The sequence below is a fragment of the Diadema antillarum genome, unplaced genomic scaffold, assembly GCF_040938485.1.
Source record: "Diadema antillarum isolate AM-2024a unplaced genomic scaffold, OU_Dant_1.0 seq00000024_RagTag, whole genome shotgun sequence".
Lineage (NCBI taxonomy): Eukaryota > Metazoa > Echinodermata > Echinoidea > Diadematoida > Diadematidae > Diadema > Diadema antillarum.
The window spans coordinates 97,633-125,529 of NW_027271142.1; the positions used below are offsets into that span (position 1 = coordinate 97,633).

Below are 27,897 nucleotides of genomic sequence, written 5' to 3' on the forward strand. Positions count from 1 at the left end.
CACAATTGAATAAATGCAGACATTTTCCATGGAAACACTGCATGTCTGTGATTTTCTTTTTCCCATGAAGAAGTTCAGTGTTGGATCCTTGTCCCTCAAACTCTGCCAGGTGTGTAAGAAAGTTTATTCAACCCTTTCGTTTCCAGGGTCCTTGGTCAGTGTATGCAACACTATGCAATATGGGGTTTTTCATGCTAATATCGGCACTCAGAGCATATAAAGGGTTAATAAAAACTAAAAAATAGTGGGGAGGGTGAGCTTACTTCAACCCGAGTATAGAAAATCAGCTGCTTCTGTACAAAGGAAAATGGGTACTTTAAAATTCAAAATTTCCAATGAAACAAATATAATGCCGGATCAATCAATCAATAAATTAATAATTCCACCTGAAGAATGCACATCTTGTTTTAACTTAAACAAAAATATGAAAATATACAAAAAATCTAAACCCTTTTGGTGCCATTCTTTTGAAAATGCAGCCCCTAAGACATTGCACAAGCACAAACTGAAGTCATTACAGTTTTGCATGTGGTTGTGAGGTAGCAAAGTCTTTTTTCGAAGTTAAATGTGCAAATCACAATAATTATAGAGCTGTAGGATACGAGGTTGTTGCAGTGATATTTATGCACATTTTTTTTTTTTTTTACATATTGTCTCCATGCCATGTCAGACACATGTATCTCAGAGTAATGTATTCTCTATATAAAAAGATTCTTTTTCTTTTTTTAACATTCATCATCTGCGAAACGTTGCTTCTTACTGGCCTAAAATCAAATCGATAACAGAATACAGAGAAACTCTGTTCTAATGAGGTCACTAGAAATGCTGCAATCATCTGATCGGGTGCATATTTGTAAATATATTTTGGCTTACCCTGGCTAAAAAAAAAGAAGACAGTGCCAAAATGTGCTTTTTCTTTCTTTTCTTTTTTTTGCTAGTTAGATATCCGTTTTTTGTCTCTTTTTCGTGTGTGTATTTTGTAAGACTTGAGATAAAGCTTGTCAGTTATAAGAGCACAAGATAGACACCCACCGTATAAGTCTAGTTTAGGTATGTGATTTGCATTTCTTGCACGATATGACCGTACCTACAAGTCTTATCAAAGACTGACTTCCCTCTGGTGTTGAATGATTGAGAATATATTTCATTATATGAAATACAGTCCACGGCCACCTGTCTAACGCAGCCAGCGGCCACAAATTCTGTTTCCCGCGGTAGATTTTAACCTGTCTATACCAGCCACAGACCCGATGGAGCTGTAGTCAAGGCTGATAATTCAGCATGTTTTTCTGCTTTGTAGCAATTAGCCAGTCATTCCTGGGCAATGTTCAGTGATACATGTATATGTAGGCAATGCACACGAAGTTGGACAACCTGTCTATAGCAGCCACCCGACTATAATGGTCACTCTTTTCATCTTCCTTGGGTAGCCGCTCTAGACAGGTTTGACTGTATCATGATTGTATGTAATGATACACAGGGTCTCCTAATCTATTCTCATTCAAAAGTGTCATTTTATCCTGTACCTAACAAGATTTTCTACATACATGACAAGAAGCTTGTGGAGTTACCATTACATGTAACCCTCTATGTGCCAGGCTTGCACGCCTTACTCAGTCGACGGCGTGCCACGTTCGCATATTTCGCTCAGATGCACAAACTCATCTAAACCGACTGACAAATCAACAAATGCCCCAGTGCAATGAAAGCTTCGGTGCTTTTCCAATAAATTCTTACTTTCTGTCATGACTGTGTCTGTGCAAAAGTTGTGCCTTCTTGCCTGGACAATACTGTAGCTACTGGCCATTTGACAGAAACAAAATTGATGATGATCATACATTTGCCATAAAATTTATATTACAGCAAAGCTTGGAATTTTCTCTACAACTTTGCTCATTGCATGGCTATTATAAACATTTCTGTGTTAAGTCATATGGCTTTAAAGAACAGAACGCTTTCCTGAAGCAAGAGTGTGTTGCCGTCTCAGAATAAAGAGCCACACAGCAGGGTTTACACTGTGGCACATACTGAGTTAACAGCTGAAAGGGGGATACAAGTTTACACGGCAAGAAATAATAACACCTCACGTCGATTCTTGACAAATGGTACACTTCTGGTGTCGACAGCAGCATGCATCCTACATAAAGAGAGAGACTCTTAGCAAAGAGTTTATTGGACAACACTCACTGATTGCCTTTAAGTTACTTTTGGTTTGTGACTACCCAGCTCAAAACCCACAAAAAAAAGGCCAATAGTTTGATACAGTATGGCAAATTCTAAGCTATAAAATACTATTACATGTTAAAACTGCACCAACATTACTACTTTAAAATATGTAACAAAAAAAGCTGCTGAAAAAATACTTACCCAATAGTGGCAAGTCTATAAAGTAAAATGGAGTCAAAATGGGACCTGAGCTTCTGATTCCTAGCAGAATTCTCGTCAGAGGCAAAATGACAAAGATTCTGCCAGGATGGAAATCTCTGGCCCATTTTGACTCTAATTCATAAGACTGATTAACCCTAAAGGGGCCGGGCTTTTTTGGCTATGCTCAGGCCGGGGGGGGGGGGGGGGGGGGGATGGATTCCGCCCCCCCCCCCCTGAGATCTCGGCCATCGGTGGCGCGATCGCGATGAAATTTTGCATGCGTGAGACCCGCGTCATAATCTACAAGATTATGTCATAAGATTTTTTAAAACAATCAATTTCTAATTTTAATTATTCAATTATGCAAGTTAAGCTCAAGATCATATTTTAGCCTAATTGTGACCCTGCACCTCAAAACAAACAAAAAGTCGCCAGACATGAATTTTTAGTTAAGACCATATTCTGAAAGAGCAGACTTTAAGCTTTAAAATGATGTATAACTCAAATCAAATGGACTCTCCTAACCTATCTAAATATTGGAAAGAAAGCACAAACTCAGGAAAAGTGTGAACTGAGAAAAGAGGCTCTGAAGTACAGTGTCTATTCAAGCACTTAATCTTTACCAAACCATGCTGGCTATTCGATGAATGGGACAAAAAACAGGAAGTAAACCACCAGAGTAACAATGAAGGGATTATCAGATTAAACTGAAATTAAGCATGCCTCATAAACACATTCTGTCCATAATTAATGCCAACTTTCAAAGCAGTAGCACTATCCTTTCAAAAGTTATTAGAGTTGAAAATGAAGAGTGTGGACAAGGTTTTACAGAAATGAAAAAGGGATTCTAAAGACACACCTAATCACACTATTCTACCAAAAATGTTCAAGATAAACTGCTAAAAAAACACACTTTCCTGCCCGTTTTATGATACCAAATTTTAGCATAATGTAATAGAAGACCCGCTCTTTCAGAAAATATGAAAAAGTCAAGTTCGGCTAGGTTGACCCATTTCACTTATTTTCAGTCCTCACGCAAAATCAGTGTGTGCGACTTTATGTTCGTTTTGAGGTGCACGGTCACAATTAAAAGCATTGAGAGTCTAATTTTTGGTCTGTAAATCTGTTTTAGCATATTCAACGATTGTACATCACAAAAACTTCCAAAATTCATTTCAATTCTTATATGTTTTATTGTTTTCAGAATTTCTTATGTATTTCTGTGTTTTTCAACTTTTGTTTTTTCTTTGTTTTTTCATTGGAAATTGTCACTGACCACTTTTCTACCATAATTAGCACAAAACTAATCAATGAAAGTGATTAATTGTAAAAATAATCAGGTTTTTATGACTTTCACGACAGAGCACTGTTTTCCATAGGAAATGTACACAAAATCACAAAATTGTGCCCGTTTTGGGGCGACATTCCGTTACAAAAATGGGCGTGGCTTCGCAAAAGTATGTGCGGACGTCGCAAATTTGGTCTCAAAAGTTGCACGAGACTTGACCAAACAAAGTCAAGAAGCCTCGCGACAAGGCCTTCTCGCGTAACAGAATTATAGCGCGAAACGTCGAGGGGGGGGGCGGATTCCGCCCCCCCCCCCCCCCCCCGGCCCTTTTAGGGTTAAAATAAGAGAGAGTAATAAGGGAGGTGCAGATTCATACAAAAGGGATAAAAGATTATCTAAAGATTAGTGTCACTCAGGGGTGCTGTGCAGACGTATCAATTTCCAAGTGAAAGCAGAATCTGTCAAAAAAAATATGGCCCTCAAAAACTGCTAGAATCTCAATTCTTATTTCGTTTTAAGCTGCCAAATTTTTGACAGTATGTAGACAAAGGATTACTCTCCCAGGTAAGACAAACTGAAAAAAAAAAAAATTGATAACCCAAAGGACATATTTTAATCCATTACAAATAATCATAATCTGTGACTTTTTGTGGCTTTTGAGCTGGGCGGTCACATCTTATTTTGTTTCGCCTCAAATAAATGAACAAGAGAAATGATGAGTTGAGATGGCGGGCGAGCTTGGAGGTCACACGACATGACCATGGGTATTTTCTTCCCTTCTCCTTTTTTTCAGTTCTGGACGTCTCTTCCTTCTTTTTGAACTCTGCAGGGCAATTAATCATGCCTTGCACAGAAATTGTCCTTTGGGCTACGCCGTTATAGCCGGTGACTCTCTACCCACAATTTCCGGGTATGGACTGTCCCTCAAATGCGGTGGTTTCCGCCTCCTGAAAGAAACAGAGAGGACGAGAGAAAAATTTGTGACATGGTTTTGGCACTAAAATGAGTGTATTTCTTCTTTCCACAACACAACAATGCTGTCAATCTAAACATCGATGGTCACCAAACTGTGAGTGAAATCTTTGAAGGCTTCCATGGTGGTAGAACGTTGGGTGGTAGAAGGCGTCACGGTGCACCACGCATTCTTTCTGGTGTATGGGAATGGGTAGGCCCTTTTCAGGGCCACTCACATACTCCAGAAAGAACACGTGGTACACCGTGAAACCTTCTACCACCCAAACTGTACGTACTCTTTGACAAACGCAAAAATGTGCAGAAAATCAAAATAGGGTGTGCAAGCAGCTTGTTATAACAAAGTTCCCCTGTACTTCAAACTCGCAAGCTTTACTGAAACAACATACTGTTGCATTTATCAATTTCACATTGAATATCAACCCCCATTTTAATCATTACAGCAGGCGTAAACTACACAGACACCAACTTATTGTTTTCTTTGAAATACTACACCTACATTTAGAAGATCTGTAAATGAGTATCTTGACTTTAAACTTAATAGAAATATCACGTAAAGTGACATATTTTCACGAGACTGAACCTTTGTAAACAAAAAAATATATATAAAAGAATATACCACTTGTACAATACATTTAAAGATGTGAATTTTTGATGTGCCAAAGTACTTATCACATTGTTACATAATTACAAACAATGCTAACCAAACTTGACTCATGAAAATTAATTGTGCAAATGTTTCAACTTTTAAAGTTTTGAAATGTAGAGGGCAAATCTCTATCAGCATAATATGATAAGAGAAGTAGGTGGCAGAAAAAGACCAGAGAAATATGAAGATATGATGTTGGACAGAGGGAGAGATGAAAATAAGAGATGACAATATTCATAGAGAGGGAGAAGATAGTAGAAAAAAAAAGAGGAGATAGAGAAGGAAAAGAAAAAAATAAAGGATCTGTAAAGAAACTTATCAAGGAATTTAAGTACAACTCACCCTTTTCCACACTGATACTCCCAAACACCGAATAAACAAATCAAGATCATTGCTATAAAGTTGCCACCCGCAAATAACGTCGCCGACCAGTCAAAGCCAAAGTTATCCACCAGGGCGCCAGCTATTGTTGGTCCAATGAAAGTTCTGCATTTCAGGTGGGGGGGGGGGGGGTGGGAGGGAAACAATATATAACTGCATCTGGAAAAACTTGCATAAAATGCACTCAGTAACAAGGTTTTAAAAGCATTCAAATATGTCAGGCCTATAGTATCTCCAAGGTGACATGACCTCGTATCTGAATTGGCATACCGGTATGGTATTCAAGAACTTCATAAACCCCAGGGATGGCATGGTGCCCATTTGTTCAAATTGAGATCCTTTTACCATTGGTACTCTTTAGGGATGCTACAAACCTGCCAGGTTTGATGAAAAATCTGTCACAGGATTTTCAAGAAAAGCTTAAAATGTAAAAAGTTTACACAAGACAAACAACAGACTTAGTGACAAGTGATAGCAATACAGTGCACTCCCGTTATAACGAAATCCTCGGGACTGGCAGTTTTCTTTCATTATATCAAAATTTTCTTATAACCGAAAAAATTAACAATACAGGAAAAAGAGTGGATGATGTTGGGGCCTGAATTTTTACTTTGTTGTAACCAGAATTTTGTTATAACCATGTTCATTATAACGGGAGTGCACTGTACCTTACTGGAGCCAATAGCTAAGTTGAGCTAAAAGTTGTAACATCACCAAAAAAAAAAAAAAAAAATCAGTGACTTCATAAGGGCTATACACTAATTCCTCTGTCTGGTTATATCAATCTTTCTTTGATTTGCATCAATATTTTTCTAATAATAAATGTAAGACATTACAAAACCTATCCTCGCATTTTATTTCTGTCCTTTCGACAGGAGCGCAGCATCGAGTTGAGGAAGTCTCTCTTTAATTTCCATGATGGCATTCAAAATGGCAGCTACATTTCAAACTGATCAGTTCTTCTCCATACATGAATTGAACACCAGGGTCCCGTTTCATAAAACTTATAGCAGTAACAACTGCTGCATTTCTATGACAAATTTGCTCTCAACCAATCTGATGCAAGGATTTCAGTAGCTTATAACAGCTATTGTAACTTGTCATGGATAACAAGTTTTATCAAGAAACGGTGCCCAGGTCATGGCTTACCCTAGAGAAAACGCTCCGCTGAATACACCAGATATAACTCCGTGTGTAGCAAGATTGTCCGGCAAGCCGTACCACCTGAACAACAAACAGGATACAAATACAGTATGATGAAAGCTTTAATGATACGACACTGAATATATCTTTATCTATGGTTCAGCTGGGCTTATATGATTGACTGAAATGAAAAGATTTGACTGCTTTTCAAATATATGAACATGCATTTTAAACATAAACAATTCATTAATCTCGAATACTGAGCCTTGCTCACTATCTGACAAAAGTGCTCTCTTTGCCAACTGTTGACAATGTCTTGAATCTAATACATAATGTTGTCAATGAGCACAGACTAACTAATCCCCTAATCCCCATTGTGTTACCATGGCCGTAGTGTAGGACTAGGGCACATTGCTACACCTCAGTGGGCTGACTAACCCACACAAGGCCAAATCTCGATGGGATGCTGATGCCGATGAAAAAAGCTTAGCAAGTATTAGGCAAAGTGCCTTTTATTACTTGCTGTGGTCTGACGGTCTACACAGAGCCTGCAAAACTGACTGCCAGACGTGACAAGTAAAACCTAGATATGTCACTATAGCGACTGGTATAACTCACTTTGTTTGTTGTTTTTCTTTGTTTTTCTCTCTTTGTTTTACTTTGTTTTTCTCTTTCTTTGTTTTTCTTTCTTTATTTTTCTTTGTTTATCTCTCTTTGTTTTTCTTTGTTTTTCTCTTTGTTTTTCCTTGTTTTTCTCTTTGTTTTTCTCTTTCTTTTTCTTTGTTTTTCTCTCTCTCTCTTTTTTTTTAACAAGAGAGGTTGCTTGTGTTTGTTTGTTTGTTTGTACAATGTATGTATAGGTCTGTATGTGTTGTACACCTTTTATATTATGTCTAGCTAATTGCTTTTTGATGTTATTTAGTCTTTTTGTCCACGAGGAGACTGCAAAATACAAGCTCAGCTTTTTAACATGTCTCCTCGATTTCCTGCAACTTCAGTTTTAATTCAATTTTCATTGTTTACTTTGCTTTTGTGATGTGTAGTATTGTCAACTTCACATATTTTTCTTTGTTACTACAATGTATTGATGTTGTGTTATTTTGTGTATGAAAATGTTGTTGGAAATGAAATAAATGAAATGAAATGAAAAAATGAAATGAACTCTCCTATGAAGCACTATTCTCTCAACAAGTGTACAGTACATCTCGTGAAAAAAAAAAATGTGTTGTTCTTTGTTGTGCCTTGATCTGGCTGTTGACTTTTATTATTTCATTTTAATTTGTCTGTAGTTTGCAAACTTTCATAGCCAATATAAGCAGGATTACTCAGAACATATGTGACCCGCTACAACAAAAGGAAAAGTTGAAGTCAGATCACCAAAATCTGTCAAAACGTTTGGATTTCTGTTTTCAACATAATTTTGTAGTCTAATGTATCTTCTATCATCTGCCAAAATTTCGAAGCTAAATGATAAAAGGAAAGGCCTGAAAATAGCATTTTTCTGGGCCATGATTGGCTCGCCCATCAGCGACTTTAGGATCCTTTTGTTGTAGCGGGTCACATACAGACTGACTCTTGGTCTAGACAAGGGGGAAGGGGGGGGGAATGGTTTACTCTTATTGCAAATTTCTTTCATCATTTTGTTTGATTTGTTTGTGGTTTGCCAACTTTACTACTTAGCACACATATGAGCTGGATCACACAACTCTGCAAGATTGGCTGACAGACTAGACAAGAAAAAAGATTGTTACGCTTATTGCCATCTCTTTTTATCACTTTGTTTTGCTTTGATGATGATGATGATGATTATCCACATCATATGTATAATGCCATATATCTGTTATAGAATTACTCAAAGGCGCGCAAACATTTGTTCAGTGGCGGATCCAGAGGGAGGCCCCCGGGTGCACGCCCCCTCTTTATTTGTTGTTAAAGCAAAAGAAAGAAAAAGAAAAAAAGTGGGATGAAACTCCGGAAGTAGCACCAGAAATATTGTTTGCGCCCCCTCTCCTTTATGAAATTCCTGGATCCGCCCGTGTTGTCCATGTGGTTTCAACTTACTGAGTGGACATGAGCAGGACTACACAACTCTTACAAGCTTGACCGTCGAACTAAACAAGAAAAAAAAAGGGATTACTCTTGTTTTTGTTGTTGCTGCTGTTGTTTTTTGTGGACTGTGAACTTACTTAGCTGACATAAGCAGGTCGAGGAAAGCTGGCATGAGGGCCACACCTATTGAGAGTCCCATGAGACTCAACGCTACGATGACAATCCAAAGTTTACTGTCGGAAAGAGAGAAAAAGGACCAAGACATTGAAGCATATGATGGTACAGAAATTGTAACAGTCCCATGTATTGCAAATTATGCTGCAATTACAAAAAAAACAAACTACAATAAAAAATTTTAAGACAAATGTATGTACATCACATTCTGTGGCCTACAGTTGCATATCAAACCTATAATGACAATCTATACTTTACTGTAGGAAAGAAAGAAGATTATGACATTACGATTATGACATTAATTTCTCGTACATGGATTGTAACAGTTCCATGTATTTCAAAATCACGCTGTGAATACAAACATTTAAAGACAAAAGTACAGATATCATATTCTGTAGCTTGCATCAAACTTACATAAGTCATAAAATGATACTGGTATAATTATGGATTGTAACAGTCCCACCCCATATCAAATTCTACAGCCTACATCAAATGTGACATGCCATAGTCTTGTAAAATATTGTAACCATCTCAGGGCTGCCAATATTTAAACTTCAAAATCAGGATATAAATGTGTATCTGGTAATTGTGTCTTACATGCATATTAATGGGCAAAATAATTCCCAACTCAGGTTGGCTTATTATTATCTTCTGCTCTGAAAGCAATCAGATGTCACTAAGAAGGAGATGTCTTTCCTGGGACTGCATGGACCTGTTGCATAAAAAGATGCTTGAAATCAAACATTAGTCAGGTACATGTATCAGTCTGTCAGCATTGAGTACTCTGAGACTTATGTCTTATGATTTTCTGACTTAAATCTGATATCATCTTTTATGCAACAAAGCCTGAATGGGTAGTCTACATCACTAGGGTGCAGTTCAAGAAATGAGAATAGAACTGTTAGAAACATTATTCTTAACATCTGTAGGTTACAAGAGAAAAAAAAAAAGGTAATTTGTAATACTGTGAAGTGAGACACTGGCTGATCTTAATTTGCAGTCGGGATTAATAACTGAACCTGACTGTATACGCCAAATTTCACGAAGTTTCTATATTTGCGAAATTTCACCAGTCAGGTGCTATTCGCGAAAATTAAAGACACGCAAAAATAATGATTCTGATCCCGATTTGAATGTAACGAACAAGTATAATCTTAAGTTTCTCCGTTCAGTACAGTACTCCACGATCACGAATTTAACCACTCGCAAAATCGTCGCGTAGTCCCGATTCGTGAAAATGAAGACCGGCTAATTATAGCATATTCAGTATGGTTGGATGGACAATCGGTCTTACCTGGGTAGATTTAGAAGTGGACTTGGACCAATCAGCATGAAGGACAAACCAGAGAGGTAGAAACCTAACGCCATCATGATCCGCGTCGTTTTCTGCAGTAAATGACAAGAAATGCCAGAGTTCAACATCAAGCCCTTTAGATGTCTTGTGGTTGAACTACCAGTATTTTATTTGAAGGGTATATTAAACTTTTTGTGCACCACAGTGTAAAACCCATGTGTGGAAAGCATGAACGCTTTTGAAAACATTATGTATTTCAAAGCCATGTAACTCTTTATAGTTCCAAGCGTCTATGCTAGAAATGCAGTACAGCAAAGTTGTAGAAAAATATTACAAGCTTTGCTGTGATGTAAATTTCATGACAAAGCTACGGCTATTTTTCTTGTGTATGAACAGTTTTCAAAACATACACTGCAAAATTGTATTCTTGGTCAAAACATGAAATGTTTCTATGGAAGGCTGTTATTTTTTTCAAGAATTTGATTTTCACAAATTTCGCAAATCACAGTCAGACCGCAAATTTAATAACAAGTGAAATTATCTAAATTTGGCATTAGTGCACCTATGACAGCCTTGATGTCAAAATCAAGAACACATCTCGCGAAAAGGTCTGTGACCTCCTCATCTGCGACAATATCTGTTTGTGAAAATAACAGCTTTTTTAACAGCTTTTTGTTGGTTTTGTGATGCAAGGTCACATATATACTCAGTGCGCTCTTCTTACCTTCTTATCAGCTATATAGCCCCAGATGGGAGCCGTTGCTCCGTATGTTCCCCCAATGAGTAGGAAGAGAACTCCAACGAGGGAATCTTTGATTTTCAGGGGAGGCTGAGGAGGAGAAGAGGAAGATGAGATCAGATGAAACATGATGACACAAAGGACTTCATTCATTCATTCATTCATTCATGGATGCATTCATTCATCCATTCATTCATTCATTCATTCATTCATTCATTCATTCATTCATTCATTCATTCATTCATTCATCCATCCATCCATTCATTCATTCATTCATTCATTCATTCATCCATTCATTCATTCATTCATTCATTCATCCATTCATTCATTCATTCATTCATTCATCCATTCATTCATTCATTCATCCAATCATTCATTCATTCATTCATTCATTCATTCATCCATTCATTCATTCATTCATTCATTCATTCATTCATGGATGCATTCATCCATCCATTCATTCATTCATTCATTCATTCATTCATTCATCCATCCATTCATTCATTCATCCATCCATCCATTCATTCATTCATCCATTCATTCATTCATTCATTCATCTATTCATTCATTCATTCATTCATTCATTCATTCATTCATGGATGCATTCATCCATCCATTCATTCATTCATTCATTCATTCATTCATCCATCCATCCATTCATTCATTCATCCATTCATTCATCCATTCATTCATTCATTCATTCATGGATGCATTCATTCATTCATTCATTCATTCATTCATGGATGCATGCATTCATTCATTCATTCATACATACATACATACATACATTCATTCATTCATTCATCCATCCATCCATCCATTCATTCATTCATTCATTCATCCATTCATTCATCCATCCATTCATTCATCCATTCATTCATTCATTCATTCATTCATTCGTCCATTCATTCATTCATTCATTCATTCATACATTCATTCATTCACTCATTCATTAATTCATTCATTCATTCGTTTTATTTCATTCTTCAGATAAAGATTGTAAGATACATTGTAACAGGCATTCATACTATATACAGGTATAAAAATGTTTTTAAAGATATTTCAGCAAACAAATACAGTAGAACAAACAGAGTGCATTATAATAAAGAAAAATGAAATAGGATGTATCAGTAAAAGCCTGAGGCTTGACAGGTAGATACACCCATTATGTACGACATAAAAATAACTACAGCACAAAATTTCTCAATGTGTGTTTGTGTGTGAGCATGTGTGTGTGGATGTGTGTGTATATAAAAAATGTTTAAAAAGAGGTTGAGTTACACATAAAAAGACAAAAGATGAAACTTATACTTTATCTTTCAATTAGTAACTTTTTACACTTCGTTCTACAAATGGCAAGCATCCTCATATAGTTTCAAGATGGCATTCGACATGCTTACAGCAAATTTTAACTCTAAAATATTGTCTTATTTCCCATTACTATAAAATTGGCCTATCATTCTTACTTCTATGATATCCAACTTTATACAGATAACTTGACAAGCACCACATATCATTTGTCCCACTTTATTTCCTGATACTGGCCACAGAATGCCGGCGACAAGATTCGAAGTTCCACATGCAGAAGATCATGTTATTTAAGCACATCAGGCTATTAAGTTGGAGAAACCAAAATATCTTCTTTTTTTTTTTCATTTGAAGATATTTTTAGACTTTGACCAGACGTGTGCAAGTCATGATATCTGATGTTTGATTTATTGTGGAGTCGGCAAATATGACATCCTTCATTATTTACTCAAATCACTTTAGAATTTTGCAGTTTTTTGGCACAAAACAATGTCTGTGATATCATTAGGCGTAATGTGGCGACGTCCCCTCATGGCTGACACAATCAAAAGGAAATTAGTTTGACACTGTTTGCTTACTCTTGCTAGGGATTTTGTTTCTATTACTCACTCATTTTCTGCTGTGTGTGTGTGTTTGGGGGGACGGGACACATTATCAGGTTTGCACTCTGTCGTTTTTATGACAAAACAAGGGCGGATCGTTTACCCACAAAGAGTCTTGACTCTCTCAAATAGAATGTATTCGTCTCTCACTAGCAAGGAGTACAGGATAACACACATTATCCCTTAGCTGAGGCACAAGGACTCAAACTAACGCCAATGCATTATGGACTCTGCCACCCTATGACAAGTCATTCTCATCCCATGGGGTGACAAAATCTCGTATCTCAATAAACTTGAATTTTCAGGAGAGCAAAAATAAAGTTATCACCTTTACAACATTTTTGCACAATAACACCAAAGTTGAGGTCAAATAATATAGACACACTGTTTCACAATAACATCAACTAATGATTATCATGTTGCAAAACCAATATCAGTATTTTTCATACAATTTCTTTTTCTCCAAAAATGAGTAAGGAAGTTTTTTGAGATGAGATATGAGGTCTTGTCATCCAAGGGATGATTTGCCAAACTGAGCTGGTCTAAGCCGATGATGTATGTTTAACCCGCTGAGGACGAGTCCCAAGTATACTTGAACAGGTGTCTATGAGAAATGCGTGTTATAGCAAAATCAGCTAGTCCTCACTGGGTTAATGGGAAGAGCATGACTAGATGAGAAGTGAACACAGCCATATGATACTTACACTTGTGAGATGGACTGATAGGGTGGGGTCGCTGAACCCTAGTGATGCGCTCCCCCACATACAGACAATCAAGATGATCCAGACAGCTGGTATCCTAGCAACGCTCAACAGAGAACCAGTTTTCTCATCACTCGATCTTGGAACTAAATACAATAACAACAATGAAGATTACTGATTACAAAAAAAATAATATTTAAATCAAACAAAAAGTAGAAAAGGACGGCTAACAATGTCAAACATGAATGTCGGCAACCAGGGATAGTGGCATTGTCGCTGCCCGTAAAGCAGTAGATGACAGGTTCGAGTCCCACTGGTTCCTGTTTTTCCCAACATGTTTGTTAAAATCATAGATAAGCACCACTGTTGCGATCTTACTGATGCATTTGTACAAAGAGAGACAACTGACAAAAATCTGTCGTAGGGCAATTCCGCAGTTAGGTGGACATGACATGGATAAAAGAAATGTGCCTCTTTATCTTACTCTTTAACTTAGGTATCAACTAATGCATTGGATGTTCACCAATCACTAAGGTCTTTCAAATTCAGTAGATATTATTTTTCATATTTATTGATTTTGCGAGATCTAAAACCATCATTTAAAATGTACATGTGGGACTGGGGATGCTGAAATTCACTTAAATGCCAATTACAGTGGGTTGCTTTGAAATTTTTTCCTGAAATTTTTGCTAAAAGGTAAAAGATGAATATACTTAAATACTCTAGAAGTCATGTGACATTTTGTCAATTACAAAAGGGTGAAATGACCAGCGGAATTACTCCGGACAAATGTAACGTTACTAACCGTAACGTTACTAACCATGCATTTGGGGGTCTAGCTAATAAATTATCGGTCGAACTGCTAAAAATATTTGCGTGAACATTTGTCATGATGCAATAATTGAAATTAATGCAACACTTTGTTTGAAGTAACTTTAAATTTTGCACACTTTTTGTTACAAGACATTGATTTTTTTGTCATGTCCTTTTTTCGTAACGTTACTAACCAGCCCTTTTAGTTGCCATAGCAATTCTAATATTTATTGGACTGTATTCATTCTTTTCTATATCATAGACCTGGGAAGGATGAACATGTTTTACGATGATTTTGACTTGAAATGAATAAATGGTGATTTAGTAGTAAAAATAAATATCTAAATTTCTTTAAATGTAACGTTACTAACCGCGGAATTGCCCCGTAGCAAAATGTCAAACATGTTTTCTCCTATGGAAGATTTCTTTCAAAGTTTTCCTAATATAACGCTTCCCAAGCCCATGGTAGCTGCCAGTTGTCTGAAGTGCTCGTTCATTGTCATGATCATCTGTAAATTTAAAAACATGTGAATCACTTGCGCAATAATGGTCACTTTAACAATATTATAGTGTAGTGGCATTATCAATAGCAGTAGCAGAAGTGGTAGCTGAAAATATAATGGCTATAGTAGCAAATGGCAAAAGTTGTTGCAGTTTATTTTGTAGGAGTCAAAAAAGCCATAGCAACTTAACCCATTGAGGACGAGTCCCGAGTATACTCGGGCAGGTGTCTATGGGAAATGCGGGTTGTAACAAAATCAAACCGTCCTCAATGGTTTAAAGTAAAATGTACAAAATCTTCTCCAAATTGTGACCATTTCACCCTTAATGTTCTTTTAATAGCAGACTGGCAGGCACGATACAGCATTTTCTTTACCTATCCGACTGGCACAGACGTCTGGAAACAATGTGTCGATGAATAGAGATTTAGCCTAATCCCCTTAACCCTATTGTGTCACCATGGCCTTTCTGTTGGACTTAGCCACATTGCTACACCTCAGCGGGCATTCCTAATCTAGGACTAGGTCACATTTGAATGGAAAATAACTGACTGCTGACAAAAAAGCTCAGCAAGTCAAGCTTAGCACCTGTATACATTACAGGTTAACTCATTGTTCGCCACATTGGCATGTCCTCCTCAGTCCACGGTTCGCCAAATTCGCATGACACCTTCTTCAAATGCACAACTGCGCACAGATCGACCAATAAAGCACCTGTTATGCTATGGCACATTGAAGGCGTCATAGCCATAGATTTGTCATAGATGTTACAATGGATACCTCTGCAACTTTGCTGACTTGGATTTCTGACATAATGCTTGAACTATAAGAAAGTTACATGGCTTAAAAGAACCCCCAGAATGTTTCCCTAAAGAATTAACGTGTAGCAATCAAAGAGTAATGTGGCACATAGAGGGTTACACATCATGGCACATAAGGAGTTCAAAAGTTTGGTGTGTGTGTATGTCTAATGCATCAGCTTCATCAATATACCCACTGGATAAAGCAAGGTGTGCATTGCCGCATGCACTATGTTGAAGCCAACGGAATTCAACGAAGCAACACAACGAGGATTGGTCGGTGAAATGCAAGGTACCCTTCAGAAATTAGACAGATGGTGCACTACAAATAACATGCAACTGAATGCTTCTAAATGTCATGTAATGAGGGTTGATTTTGGTAAAACCCAGTTGCCTTCTACACAATGTAGTCTAAATGGCCAGACTTTGGCTGAAGTGGATGTGGTAAAAATCCTAGGTGTACTTGTGCAGTCTAACCTCAAGTGGGACAGCTACGTGAGTGCCATGCTGTCAAAGGTTAGTAAGAGATTGTTTATGTTAAGATCATTGAAATCTTTTAAACTTCCAATGAAAGATTTGTTAAAAGTGTACACAGGTTACATCAGACCTCTGGTTGAATACGCTGTCCCGGTGTGGCATCCGGGTCTTACACAACAGCTGTCACTCCAAATTGAAAGGGTGCAAAAACGAGCCCTACGAGTGATCTTAGGCGAATCCTACGGCACATATCTCAATGCTCTCGAGATAACACAACTCCAGTCTCTTGAGGCTCGCAGGCATGATGTATGCCGCAAATTTGCCAAGTCACTGCTAAAGTCACAACAATTCAGGCACTGGTTACCAGCACCTCGACAGACCAGGTACTCTTCATCTTTAAGAAGGTCAACACAATATCCCACTGTGAGGTGTAGAACAGAAAGGTACAAGAGAAGCCCAATTCCATATCTTATTGGGTTATTGAATGCTTCACAATAAATAGGGAAATAGTTGTATGAGATTTTTTTTTTCTTTTTTTTATAGGCAATTGTGAAGTAACTGAAATTAAAGTTGGTGTACATTGCGGTATTGAAATATGAATGTGAAAGGTATGATTATTGTGTTGGTCACGAAAAGCATTGTCATGGTAAACATTCTTTTTTTTTTTAAATTGATTTCAAACCTGTTATGTATATCAATGACCTGAGGTTTAATTATGTTATTTGAGAGAATATTTCGGGCCGTGAAGTCAAAGGTCAAAGGTTAAACGTCAAGTGAATATATATATATATATATATATATATATATTTTTATATATATCTGGGAAATGGTGCAAGGAATTTTCATTGAACTAAGTGAATATGTATGTATTGATGGGCAAAAATTGTTTTGGAAATATCAAGGTTAAAGGTCAAACATAAAGTGAAAATGTTATAATTTTTTTCCCCTCATACCCGGAAATGGTTTAAGGTACAATGTACATTCATGTAACTTAATGAATATTTATGTTTAGGTTATGTTATATATATTTGAAATTTTAGGGTTAAAGATGAAGGCCAAATGTGCATTTCTTCTTCTTTGTTTTTCCCATGCTTGTGCAATGCTGGAGGGTATATTGTGAAACTTAGTGTGTATTTGTATTACTTAATGTTTTTTTTTTTCCGGGGGGGGGGGGGGGGGGGGGGGGGGGGGGGGCTTGAGGTCAAATGTCAAACGCCAAGTGAAAATAATTTTGTTTATATACATTTGGGAAATGGTTCAAGGAACTTTCATGGAATTAAATGAATATGTTTGTATTGGTGGGCAGAAATCGTTTTGGAAATATTATGGTTAAAGGTGAAATATAAAGTGAAAATGTGATAATTTTTTTTTTCCTTTTTGTCTCATACCCGGAAATGGTTTAAGGTATAATGTAATTTTATGGAATTTCATGAATATTCATGTACTGATTGGCAGTGATTATCTTGGAAACTTTTGGGTCAATGATCCATGTCAATTCAAATTTTCATTATTTCTTGTGTATGCAGTGTCTGAGAGTTTCTTTCTTGTTCGAATTGTTCTTGTTTTGTGTGAGCCTGCGTGTCATTTTGATTTTGTAATTTTACATTTGTATATTTATGTAATACTGTGTATATATATTCTCACTTTTGTAAAATCATTTGTAATTCAGCCTCAGGCTGCGATCCATAAAATCAGAAGATGGCGGAATAGACGGACGTCAGTAACGTGAGCTCCCGGTATTTTTTCCTAACCACCTTACTCCCACCATATCTCAAAGTTCTGTATTGACGAAGTTAATGCTTGAACCTTCGAATGTCATCCTGCTAGAAAGGACAAACTACCAACATGAATACCCGCGCAAAAACTGGAAACAAAACGTCGAAATCTGTCGGGAAAAATACGCCCATGTGTGAAACTTCGCTAGACACAACCAACGACAGCGAAGCCGCTCCGAATCCAGAACCAGCCCACGTGTCTCCAGTTTTGGACACGCCCGCGGCGCCATCGAATGCCGACCTAGCTGTATTGATAACTAGCATGAAAACGGCAACTGAGGCTAACTACTCGCAGCTGAACTCGAAGTTGGACACCCTTCTTTCTGACGTTTGCTCCCTAAAAACTGAACTTTCAGGTGTCAAGCAGTCTGTGAATGAGCTAGAGAACTTTGCTACCGATGCTTCGGACCGGATTGGCGATATTGAAAATACCCAAATCCCTGATTTGATAAAGAAAATGGAGAAGGTGAAAAGTGAACTGGATGAAAAGCTCACTCTCTTCGAGATTCATGAGCGCAAGTTGAATCTTCTAATCTACGGGAGACCTAAAACTACAAACGAGGATGTGTACGGTGAATGTTTCTCCATTTTCTCCATCTTACTGAGAATTTCAACGGAAGAGGCCAAGCACACTATTCCCCTGGTCAACGCCCACAGGCTTCCTAGAAGGGTCCCGGCGGGGAGCACCGGGTCTGATGTACAGTCCGACCCCATTATCGTCCGTTTTGGCCGTATGCTGGATCGCGATAGGATTCTACGCGCTTCTCAACAACGCCCGCGTCAGCCACCCTCCACAACAGCGACAACAAACCCCGGCATCACTATTCGTACCGACTTACCACCAGCCATGAAGCGGGAACGTGGCAGGCTTGCTACCATTGCCTACAACCTAAGGAAGGAGCGCGCCAACATAGCAACTAGGATAATAGTCAATGGTACGAGGGTCATTCTGCAGACCAGAGCCGTCACTAGTCCCAACGGGCCGCCGTCGGCTTGGACTGCATGGCAGGAAACGCCCCAATGATCTCTTTGCAAGTAAGCTATCGGATTGAAGCTTCATTGATTTTGATTTTGTTTTAATTATACTATAAAAGCCCCTATTCATTAACAGAGATCGTTTGTGTTGCTGAAATCAATCGTTCCAGACGGAACAGTGCAGTTCCTACTTCTTTTCTATTTGTTCTTGTTTGTCCAAAAGCGGTCACCAGAGTGAATGATATGATGTTATAATCTTGGTCAATATTAGATTCCCCACAATTTAAGTTACATAGGTTTATATAACATGTCTGAATATATTTAATCCACTTTATTTTATCTTCATTAACATAACCTATCTTGTGACCGTCAATGTCGATCTAAAGATATTAAATTTATTAGCATTTTAATGTTATCAAGTACAGGTTCCACAGGTTCTACTAGCATTTTAATGCTATCAAGTACATGTTCTACATGCACTTTCTTTTTCAATATTCAGCAATCTGTAGTATCAATAACGGTGTCATTGTGAAATATTTCCAAAACAAAAACAAAACACCGGCTTGTATACCGATGTATTAACTTTTCCTTTTTTGTGGGGTCTTAATATAGTCCTGAAATTTTGGTATGTGTCAGGGGCGTAACAGTAAAAATGAGTCTCTATATAATAAGTATAATAATAAGTTGCTGGTAATTATTTTGTATTTCCCCATATATGGATTTACTTTACATTATTCGCTTTGGGAGTACACCCAGATTACAATGTGTTGCAAATGATAAAGCCAAGGTCTGCTGAAAGTGTATACTAAATGTACGGAGGATATACGCTGAGACGTTACACTAATTCAGCCCAAGATTTTTTATTCAACGGTCATTTTGTTCTTCCTTTAAAAGTTTAATACATTCACATTATGCGGCACTTCTAAAGTTATGCCTGATACCTGGTAATGATTTCATTTATGTGCACAAACAAGTACAGTGTACTATGAAACCTCTTTTGGTCTCCCTTTTTCTGTAAATGAGCTTGGTGTACTAATGATGAAATTGGACACATTTTGGCATGTGTCAAGGGCAAAGCAGAATAAGGTATAAGAAAGCGCACTACAAATAATAAGCCATTGGTTTATTTATTCAGTTTTTTTTAGTACAACTTATACAGTGTTGTAAATGACAAGGGTTTGTGGAAAGTGTATCATAAATGTATGGAAGATGTACGCCGAGGCGTCACATGAACTCGATTTCAGATGTTTATTCCTTGCTCTTTTTTGTTCCTCTCTACTGTCACACAGTGCACGCGGTATCTGAGTTATGCCTGTTACCAGGCAACCATCCCGAATATGTGCACAAACAAGTATTATGTAACCCGATTTTCCTTCTTTTTTTTTTCTCTGTAAAAGAACTTTGCGGCTGAGGGTCAACCGCAGCATGTACGAATGATGAACCCCCGTTTCTTATATTATTATGTTTTTGGTGGCGTCATCAGCTTATCATCATGATGGGGCCGCGGCGTTTTACTCAAAGCAACTTACTGAAAGCTGATCACTTGTCGCTGGAGTAACTATGAGTTCGTTAATGATAAGCCGTCGGTTGAATTTTCTTGTTTTCCCCAAATAAGAAAAGAGTTTGCATTATTTGTTTTGGAAGCACAAATTATACAGTGTTGTAAATGATAAAGATTTGTGGAAATGGTTTCGTAAATGAATGGAAGACGTACACTGAGGCGTCACATGAACTCGGTTTCAGATGTTTGTACTCCTTACTCTTTTTTGTTCCTCTCTACTGTCACACAGTGCACGCGGTATCTGAGTTATGCCTGTTACCAGGCAACCATCCCGAATATGTGCACAAACAAGTATTATGTAACCCGATTTTCGGTTTTTTTTTCTCTGTAAATGAACTTGGCGGCTGAGGATCAACCGCAGCATGTACGAATGATGAAACCTGTCATTGCCTGTTTTTTATGTTATTGTTCTGTTTGCGGTGGCGTCATCAGCTTATCATGATGGGGCTGCGGTGTTCTACTCAAAGTAACTTACTGACAGCTGATTATTTCTTGCTGGAATAACTATGAGTTCGTTAATGATGTGCACAAACAAGTATTATGTAACCCGATTTTCGTTTTTTTTTCTTCCTCCTGTAAATGAACTTGGGGGCTGAGGATCAACCGCAGCATGTACGAATGATGAACCCTGTTTGTTATATTTATTATTTTTTTTGGTGGCGTCATCAGCTTATCATGATGGGGCTGCGGCGTTTTACTTAAAGCAACTTACTGAAAGCTGATTATTTGCCGCTGGAGTAACTACAAGTTCCTTAATGATAAGCCGCCGGTTGAATTCTCTTGTTTTCCCCAAATAAGAAAAGAGTTTGTATTATTTGTTTCGGGAGTACAAATGATACAGTGTTGTAAATGACAAGGGTTTGTGGAAAGTGTACCATAAATGTATGGAAGATGTACGCTGAGGCGTCACGTGAACCCAAATTCAGATGTTTATTCCTTGGTCCTTTTGTTCCTCTCTACCCTCACACAGTACACGCGATATCTAAGTTATGCCTTGTACCAGATAACCATATACCAATTATGTGCACAAACAAGTTTTGTGTAACCCGATTTTTGTCTTTTTCTCTGTGAATGAACTTGGCGGCTGAGGGTCAACCGCAACGTGGTTGAATGATGAACCTGGGCTTGTTTTTTCTTATTGTTGTGTTCTTGTCTGAGTCATCTGCTTATCATGATGAACGGCTGCGGTGTATGACCCAAAGCAACTTAATTGTTGCTAGAGTAACTATACGAGTAGAAATTTGATCCTGGTTTTTTGTTAGCTTTTCCAGGAATGATATGGGACCTTTTGTAATTCGCTATTTTCTTTCTTCTTCTTTTTTTTTCTTGTCGTCACTTTGTTCCTCTCTTATGTAATTGAATACCAAGTCAAACTGTTAAACCGATGGACACTGTGACCTAATCCTGGTTAATAATGTATTTCAGCAGCTGGTCTTCAATCTGATTTATCAAATTTACCTCGCTGCATCTTTACTTTTGATAATTATGGTATGCAATTTTATAAGACCGCTGCACTGGTCATGACACTATGGCAACATTATAGAACGATGCTATTTGATGTATTAAGCCATTTTTCACTTTTATCCGTTCACATACCCGTCATTTGCAGCATCACTAACAATCGACGTTGCCATGGTTGCCGAATCATTCATTTATTTCCAATAGGTCAATACAATCTTTTTTTTTTCTTTTGCATTTATTTCTGCAGTATCAATTTCCCCCTCTTTTGTATAATCATAGAAATGTCATGCACCGATATGTCAAAATTGATACTCTCTAATTTGTGTCAAGAAGGACGATAGCAAGAGGAAGAGGAAAAGTGTATTAACCATCTTATTTCTTTTTCTGTGTATCACTGTAAAAAAAAGTAACCCGACATGAATTATTTTTTGTGATATTATTATCATGAAGTACCAAAAGTGTTGTAATATATGGGTTTAATTAATGTGTATTGGAAAATGTGTGCAGGGTCCGTCGAGTATGACGCTATACTGTACATTTTGAATGTATTCAGTGACAGTTTAGCATCTTTCAATGTCCTGTTCATTGTTATTATCCACTGCTCTCTCCACACGGCATTCCATTTTTTTTTTTGTAATATTGTCTCTTATAATACATAAAACTGAGATCTAAACTGGTGTTGATTATTAGCTGGTTTAACCGCAGTTGTCTGCGATTACTATGGCGTTGTTGGTTTATCTTATACGTAAGCCATAGATCTATACCATTCATGAGTGGTTTTTTTTTTTTTTAACTCGTGTGTTTTCAAGCACGCCGGGAGCTCCGCCTTGCTTGATGTCTATCAGGTTTAGTTATGTTCTGAGCAATATGTGTGCTTTTGTTGTTTTGTTTATGTTTTGTTGTTTATGTTTACTTGTTTATGTTGTCGCTTGTCATGCTATCTCTCGTGTTCACAATCAGCTGTTAATCTATTTCCAATCCATGGTTGGGTCCCGCTCGGCTTATGTAAAGTTTGCTATTCTCCAATTAGGAGCTTACGCTCCATATCTAATACTTAATTTTGGTTGTTAATGATGGCGCAGATAGATAGTTTTGCTTTTCATTCTCTAGGGAATGAAGATTTGATTAACCTTTTTGGAATCAATCAAAAGGATCAACAAAGTGAAAATAACCCATTTAGATATGAATACCGTGCAGCAGATACCATTAATTCTATCTTTGATAATTTGAATGTGAATGAGGAAAATATATTACATCAAGGTTCTGATTATCTAACGATTAATCAATTTCAGTCTTTAGAGATATCGAATGATAGTTTTTCATTGATGCATCTAAATGTCCGAAGTTTAAATAGCAACTTCGAACATTTACAATCTTTACTAGAAAATCCTACCCAGAATTCATTTTCTGTTATTGGGCTCACTGAGACGTGGCTTACTAAATATTCCCCTAATTCTTTTGCATTTTCTGGTTATGATTTTATTACGAATAATAGAACTAACAAGGTAGGAGGAGGGGTTGCATTTTATATTAAACAACATTTTGATTATTTTGTACACACCGAACTTAACTCCATGAATGAAATTTTAGAATCTTTGGTTGTTGAAATAAATATCCCAAAGTCTAGGAATATTTTGATTACATTGATATATAGACCTCCAAACTCCAGCAGTGCATTATTTCTAGAAGCCTTACAGGATCTCATCCATAACCCAATTTTTGTTAATAAAAAATGCTTTGTTATGGGCGATTTCAATATAGATATATTGAAATGCCACACAGTAAATACCTCTCAGAATTTACTTGATAGTATGTTTTCAGCTTCTTTTTTACCACTTATTACTAAACCCACCCGAGTGACAGATAATACAGCTTCACTTATTGATAATATATTTTGTAATATTACGCCTACTCCTAAATCGAATATCATTTTAGCAGATATATCAGACCACTTTCCAATTTTCACATCCATCCCAGTCACCACGAAACCAATTAGTCCCACTAGAGAAGTATTTAGAAAAGTCACACCGGATAATTTACAGAATTTGAAGAATAGTCTAAATGAAGAAACCTGGAGAGAAGTATATAGCACTCATGATACGGATTTATCATTTGATGTTTTTATGAATATTTTGAATTCTCATTTAGAGAAATATGTTCCTTTGGTAGAAGTTAAACGTGATTACAAAAAGTATCCTAGATCACCATGGATAACAAAATCTCTTCTACGATCTATAAACCGGAAAAACAATTTGTATTATGCAGACAAAATTAAACGTACTGAACAATCTCATCGTAAATATATTATGTATAAAAACACTCTTACAAGAATATTGCGTTATGAAAAAAAGAAGTATTACGCGGATCAGATATCCTTTTGTAAGCATGACATGAGTAAAACTTGGAAAATAATAAACAGTGCTATAAATAAAGAAAATGATAAGTTTTGTGTTACAAGAGTTGTTTCTGGTGACAAGGAAATAACAGACCCTGTGATGATTGCAGATGCATTTAACCTTTACTTTTCGCAGATTGGACATGATCTTGCTAATAAAACTCCTGCTTGTCAAAAAAATTTCTATGAATTTCTTAAATTACCCAACTCAAATTCATTCTTTTTTGATCCGATTATTAGTTATGAAGTAAAAGATATCATTATGAGTTTGGAAAGTAAAAGAAGCTCGGGACCTGATTGTATTGATAACGTTATTTTGAAAAATATAGCTGAGAATATTGTTGAACCTTTAACTTACATTTTTAATTTGTCATTAAGCAGTGGTGTTGTTCCGCTACGAATGAAAATTGCTAAAGTAATCCCAATTTATAAGAAAGGTAATAAGGAAGATATTAGTAATTATAGACCAATTTCATTGTTGTCATCGTTTTCAAAACTGTTAGAAAAAGTTGTTTATTCTAGACTCCTTAAATTTCTTGATTTTTATGATATCATTTCTGATTCACAATTTGGTTTCCGCAAAGGACATAGCACTTCTCAAGCAATTCTCTCCTTTATTGAAAAAGTAGCCAAAGCAGTAGATAGGGCTCATCACACAGTGGGTGTCTTCCTGGACCTCTCCAAGGCCTTCGATACCATTGATCATAAAATATTACTTCATAAATTATGTCACTATGGTATACGTGGCAAGGCCTTGGAGTGGTTCAGGAGTTACCTCTCTGATCGTAAACAGTATGTTTTTCTATCTGGTCAAAACTCCTGCAACCAATCTGTCACCTGTGGTGTACCTCAGGGTAGTTTACTGGGACCTCTTTTATTCATTTTGTATATAAATGATATAATAAATGCTTCTAATATTTTATCTTTTGTACTTTTTGCTGATGACTCTAATGTTTTTCTTTCTCATTCAGATCCTCATATTTTGGTGGATTTGTTAAATTCTGAATTAAAGAGATTGTTATGTTGGATAAGGTCAAATAAGTTGTCTATAAATCTTCTTAAAACTAAATGTATATTATTTAGTAATACTTTAAATAATCTTCCTAATAATATAAAAATAGATGATATAGTTATAGATGAAGTTGCATCAATGAAGTTTTTAGGTTTGGTTATTGACAATAAACTTTCATGGAAGTCACATATTGATAGTATTTGTCACACAATATCTCGAAATATTGGTGTTATTAATAGAGTTAAATATTATTTTTCTATTCCCACCCTTTTAATGTTATATTCAGCTTTGATTTTACCTTATTTGAATTATGGCATCATAGCTTGGGGGAACACACATCCATCATATCTCGACAGACTGTCCCGTCTCCAGAAAAAAGCTCTTCGAATAATTTGTCATGTTTCTTGGAGAGCCCACACCGATGTTTTATTTTCTGAAAACAAAATTTTAAAGATAACTGATATTTATTATTATTGTCTTGGCCAATTTATGTATAAACTTTCTAATAATTTGTTGCCGTCTGTCTTCACAAGCATGTTTGCGAGAAACCGCTCGTTCCATAAATATCCAACTCGTCACTCAGATGAATTCCATCTGCCTTTAACTAGAACAATGTTTACACATTCTATATTTACATTTGCTGGACCTAAATATTGGAACAACCTTTCTAACAGTTTGAGGACATCTCCAAGTTTAAGTTTCTTTAAGAGTAATCTGAAGAAAAATATTTTGAACAGTTATAAGAATTGTTGATTCTTTATTGGTTGCAAAGAAGTGTAAAATCCAACCTTATATTCTATTGGAATTACAGCTAAGCGGCTCCATCCATCCACTACCTCTCGTGTCCTATTTTTTTTGTCTCTTATCTTCACACCACGCATTAAGCTGCTTTCTCCCCCCCTCTCTCTCATATACACACACACACACACTCACACACACACACACACACACACATACTATTTTGTTTCTCTCCTCTCTTTTCCGGCATGACAGCGACTTAGTGTAGTGTAGGGATTTGTTCAGGGTTTTTGTTTCGGATAAGTTAGGTTATAGGTCTTTTTGTCTTAGTTTCTTTGTTTCATCCATTTTCAATGCTTATCAGTCTATCGATCATATAATTTCTTGTATTACGTGTGGGGGGAATGCAGCCTACAAGCTCAGCTTTTTAGCATTCCTCCCCATTTCCAACATTTTCCTATACCTACAAGTTTTCTGTAAATTTATCCTTTACTTTGTATGATGAAATTTATGCACTGTATTCAATTTTTGTAATATATTTATATGTTTTTGTTGGAAATGAAAAATAAATGAATGAAAATGAATGAAAATGATTTGTTGAATAAAGATACCATTAATAATAATTCGCTAAAGAATACTCCCATTCTTTGCACATGTGGACATACTGTTTACATGTTTTGGAAATGAGTGAACCTAATTGATTACCACAGCGCACAAATGACACGCATCCATACGCATGCAAGCTAACACGCAAGTGACTGGAACAGCCTTGCTTCTTGAAAATACTTTTTGACACTGTCCCTGGCTACATGATGAGGGCGCTGTTGCTATATCCAGTACAGTGCCGTGTATAAAGAGAGTCTGGCCAACTGCTAAATTGGACACCATGTCGTTACCACGCGTATTACGTGTTACAGGGTTAGTGTGTATGCTCAGACGTAACAAAATAACCAAGCCAAATAAGGGGTACCGGTAGTTAACAATGGGCACTGCGTATGAGCACACTTTAGTTATGACATAGCTCCACAAAGATCACAGGACCAATTCTGACCTATCACAGGCTTCAAAACTCATAAGTCGAAAACTGAGTTGGCCAGATTCTCTATATATATGGCACTGATCCAGTACAGTGCCATATATAAAGAGAGTCTGGCCAACTACTAAATTGGACGCCATGTCGTTGCCCAGCGTATTACGCGTTACAGGGATAGCGTGTATGCTCAGACGTACAGCCCGGGTAGTGAACAATGGGCCCTACGTATGAGCACACTTTGGTAACGACATGGCTCCGCATAGATCACGGGACCACTTTTGACCAATCACAGGCTTCAAAACTCATAAGCCGAAAACCGAGTTGGCCAGAGTCTCTTTATATACGGCACTGATCCAGTAGATATACAGTTGAACCTCTCGTATCCGGACAAGTCGGGACCGGGGCTCATCCGGATAAGGGATTTGGCCGGATACGGGAGACTCAATGCTTTATACATGTACATATACATACACATGTACTGATTTAGCCCATTGTAGTACCACATGTAGTAATGTGTATACTGCAACCTTTTCATTGTTACACTCAGTAACAGACCCCAAAATAGAGGTTCGTGTTTGCAAGAATGAAATCATTTTCTTTTATAAATTCTTGGGATGATTTATCTAAATCATTATTAAGAAATGTATCAAGTAGATCTTGAAAATAAACAGTACGAGTCGACGAAACTAC

At 37.0% G+C, this 27,897-nt stretch overlaps 1 protein-coding gene across 1 annotated transcript in view; it reads right to left on the reverse strand.

Moving 5' to 3' along the window:
• Positions 1–4,024: 4,024 nt before the first annotated feature.
• Positions 4,025–27,897, reverse strand: part of LOC139725210 (MFS-type transporter SLC18B1-like) — a 44,683-nt gene continuing 20,810 nt past the window's right edge. Inside the window, exons 8-14 of the mRNA XM_071636301.1 lie at positions 13,671–13,813; positions 11,042–11,146; positions 10,318–10,409; positions 8,987–9,082; positions 6,807–6,881; positions 5,619–5,762; positions 4,025–4,602 (exon numbers count right to left, since the gene is read on the reverse strand). Of these exons, the coding sequence (XP_071492402.1) occupies positions 4,524–4,602; positions 5,619–5,762; positions 6,807–6,881; positions 8,987–9,082; positions 10,318–10,409; positions 11,042–11,146; positions 13,671–13,813 (734 nt within the window). The 3' untranslated portion in view covers positions 4,025–4,523. The remainder of the gene's footprint in view (positions 4,603–5,618; positions 5,763–6,806; positions 6,882–8,986; positions 9,083–10,317; positions 10,410–11,041; positions 11,147–13,670; positions 13,814–27,897) is intronic.